At 41.7% G+C, this 3,807-nt stretch overlaps 1 protein-coding gene across 2 annotated transcripts in view; it reads right to left on the reverse strand.

The window, feature by feature from the left end:
- The window catches only part of TNRC6C (trinucleotide repeat containing 6C), a 182,251-nt gene that overhangs the window by 157,527 nt on the left and 20,917 nt on the right, over positions 1-3,807 (reverse strand). Inside the window, exon 4 of one of the 2 annotated variants that reach the window (XM_006018326.3) lies at positions 897-996. In XM_006018326.3, coding sequence (XP_006018388.1) covers positions 897-996 — 100 coding nt within the window. Of the gene's footprint in view, positions 1-896; positions 999-3,807 lie in introns of both variants that reach the window. The other variant, XM_014517267.2, reaches the window with a different exon arrangement.

Genomic DNA, 3,807 nt, shown 5'->3' on the forward strand with positions numbered 1-3,807 from the left:
TAGGGATGCAGGATTAAGTTACATGGGTAACCAAAATTCTGGCATTTCCTTACTTTCAAACATTTGCCTCTTCAACCTAAAACGTTGTTTCTGTATCCATCTTAATAAATAACAATTTATACACATGCAGACCTTATTTATATTAAGTGTGTAAATACCAAATCCTAATTCACATGACAGGATGGTTTCTGATCTGATTTAGTGGCATGACAAGTGTATAGATACTATACTATATTATGGACTAAACATGGACATTGGATTTTTGTTACATTATAATCTGCCTGGCAACTGACTCCCCAGCCCAGCCCCTGGCTTGTTTACTTTTCATTCCATCCAGGAAGAGCGCACACCAACTGCTGAAACTTCCTTAGCCTGACGAAGGGTTTTTGAACCCGAAAGCTTGCTTAATAACTGTTCTCCAACTACTTGGGTTGGTCTAATAAAAGATATCAAATTCACCCAAGGAGCCGTGTCTGTCTAGATATTATACATGGAGTTTCAGGTTTACACAATCCTTTATATGCTCTATTTGTATCTGTCATGACACTGCAGCATGAGTTAACCAAGAACTGAAATATATTACGTTATGCCAAAACGAATGTCTTGTATGTCGTATAGTTAATATTTCCTTCAGTTTTAATTAAATTAGATTGCACTGCATTTTACAGGCACTTTCCATATTTATTGTATTTTTTACTAAATATCATTAAAGTCTCAATAAAATACAGAAATCATAAAACTGCATCCCAGGCTGCCAATTTCAATTTAAGTTTCCCAAATCAATGGGACTCTTCTTCAACTAGTTGGATTTAATTTCCGGGGTAGTGGCAGAATCGGCTTCTGCTCATTAAGTATTAAAACAGCTACATCTTTGAAAAGCAATTGTATAGGCAAACCTTTTTCTGAGCACCTTCCTTCTTTTTCTTTTCTTCCTGCTTTTTCTTTTTCTTTTCTTCCATCAAACGTTCCTCTTCTTGTGTTTCTTGTTCTTTCTCCCTATGTAAAAGAAAGATTGAAAAAAAGCTTCTGAATGAGATCAGTCACATAAAGCAAGATAAACAGAGATATTACATGTCCAGAAATTTCTAGTGTTATGAAAATAACACTTTAATAGACCCGTTATAAAAAAAATTCTGCATCCAATGACAAATGAGTGATGCCTACAGGAAGTTCCTGCCAGAGCTGTAACTACCCGATGTGCCAGAAGCTACTTAGCTATGGGAAAAATCTCTCCCTCCCAAAAACCAACACACTGATTGATTTTTTTTTTTAAACAACCCTTCCATTTTAAACAGTAAAAAAAGCAAAATACCTGAAAATAGATACCATTGGGTAGAAGGTAGTGAATTGGCCAGACAACTGCCTTGTAATAAAAAAAAATATGGGGAAAACTAGAGGGTAGAAATATGGAAAATACTTTAAATTGGTCCTGCTCCACAGGAACTCAACCAGCTTCAAAGGAGAGGTTATACAAAAGTAGTGAGGCAATACCCATAGTAAAAAATGACCGAAAGGACTGGAGGACCTTGTACTTCCATCACAAATCTGAGCTTCCATTTTAAAACTCCATAGGTTACTTTAGTTAGTATGTCATAATGATTTTTCCCCACACAGGAAGTTCTGTTGAACTCTTTTTTCTTCATTCTTAAAATAAGCTTTGATTGAACCCCAATTTTCAGATTGGGAAAGTTTGATTTTTTTAAATTATTTTATTTTTTTAAAAAAAATTGTAAAAAATTAAGTGTTTTGGCCATCCTTCAGAGGATTAGGAAGTTACATCTCCAAAACAAACAGAAAACAAACAAACAAAAAACACAAACCAAATCAATTGCTCGATGTACAAACACAACGTGGAATGAAATATAAGTACTTGAAATAGTAAAAATTAACTTCACTATGCTAAAATAAAACATTAAGCAAGACTGAAAAAATGTCAAGCATTTCATTTTGGATCTACATTTACTATACAATGAGATACCACCAGTGGAGAACTGAGGTGCAAAGATTAGGCTCACCCGAGTTGCTGACAGTAAAGAACTGGGTATACACAGAGTTGGAGTTATAACTCATATGAAATACTACAATTCCTCAAAATTAACTACCTCCTTAAGATATTTCTTAAATGAAATATCTAAATTATTTTTGTCAAAAACGTTGAAGAAAAATACCAATACAAAGATATTCAGAGCCCATAGTACCTGTATCATGAACACCTTTATGACAGGCCTGTTTCTCCCAGATCAGCTAGGGACAGGGTTAATTGGGACCTAGCAAACCAAGGTGATCTGCAGATGTCCTGAGTTTGGAACATTAGCAAGATAAAAATCAGAGTTTTTTAAAAAAAGGACTCAAAGCAGACAAGGAAACAGTGAACAGGTCTTTGCAGTTTGATGAGAACTTGTTTAGCTGCAGGACTGATCCAAGGAGCGAGGCGACAAACCATGAGCCACTGAACCCAGTGCAGGTATTTTATTAGGCCTCATTACTCAAAAACAGATGTTAAAAGGAAAGTTTGCACTCCCAGGGCATGACTAAAGGCTCAAGGTAGGTGCAATTACTGAATTCTATTCAGGCTAAACAGGCCTGAAGCAGTGGGAATGCAGCAACTGGATCCCCCAACAGCCGTCTGGTCAGTCCAAAAGGTGGAATGCAGCTGGATGCTATCAATTCACACTTCGGAATTTAATATTTTTCCTGAATTTCTGGAAGGGCATTGGTCTAGCACAGGGGTGGGCAACGTAAGGCCCGTGGGCTGCATTCAGCCCATGGCTGGTCCCTTGGTCCCACCTGGCCACTCAAACATGGCACATCGTGCCACCCCATAGGCATGCAACAGGGCTGGAGCAGCTCTGCAGCTGGATTGTCTTTCTAGGCAGCCCAGGCACTGATGGCTCCTTCCCGCTGCTGCCACCGCTGGCTCCAGCATCCCAGTACCAATGGGGACCTGTGCACAAAGCCCTGACCCAGCATGCCCTGTGGCTACTCCAGACTTGTCTGTCCAGGCTCAGCAGCAGCAGCTGGGCAGAAACTGTTGCTTGGTATTTAATGGGGAATGAACTCTGCTGCCTGGGCTGCCCTGCAGTTGCTCTGCACTGTGACCACTGCCACACTGGGCAACCCAGGGACAGCAGCCTGGGCAGCATAGGCTCTGGGTGGCTGCACCAAGAACTGCCCAGCAATGGCGAGGGGGAAGGGCTGCTTTTCTTCTCACACCAAGCAACAGTTTCTGCCTGGCACAGGCATACCAGGGTCCCTGCCAGTATCATGGGGCTGAGGCCAGTGGCAGCAGCAACCAGAAGGAGCTGCCCTAGCCCCACTGCGTGCCCAGGGTGTGGCAGGACGCACCATGGCTGAACAGTACAGAGCAAGTGCGGGGCAGGTGGTGACTGTGCACTGTTGGTGGCAGGGAGGCATTGCAAGGCTGCTGGAAGGTACACCGGGGGGGGGAGGGGAGAGGTGTTCCCATGCACACCCTGTCATACCATCAAACCCTCCCCAACAAATTTTACAACCACACCCTCCCCCACACAGTCATACCCCCCCAAACACTGCACCCACCCCCAAACCTCCCCACACCCACATGCCTCTGGGGAGTGCCCTGCCCTGCTCACTGTTACAAGCACAAACCCCCCCCCATCCACACACCCCACATCCCCCCACAAACCCCATACACCTTCAATATACAAGAGTAAGAATTCATTTTGGGCTATTATGCAATGATCTATATACACATACAAATCAGAACAAAAGTACTTTAAAGTAAAATTAAAATATATACTAAAAATCAAATATCCATAACAACAATTT

The sequence above is a fragment of the Alligator sinensis genome, unplaced genomic scaffold (assembly GCF_000455745.1).
Source record: "Alligator sinensis unplaced genomic scaffold, ASM45574v1 scaffold400_1, whole genome shotgun sequence".
Classification (NCBI taxonomy): Eukaryota; Metazoa; Chordata; order Crocodylia; family Alligatoridae; genus Alligator; species Alligator sinensis.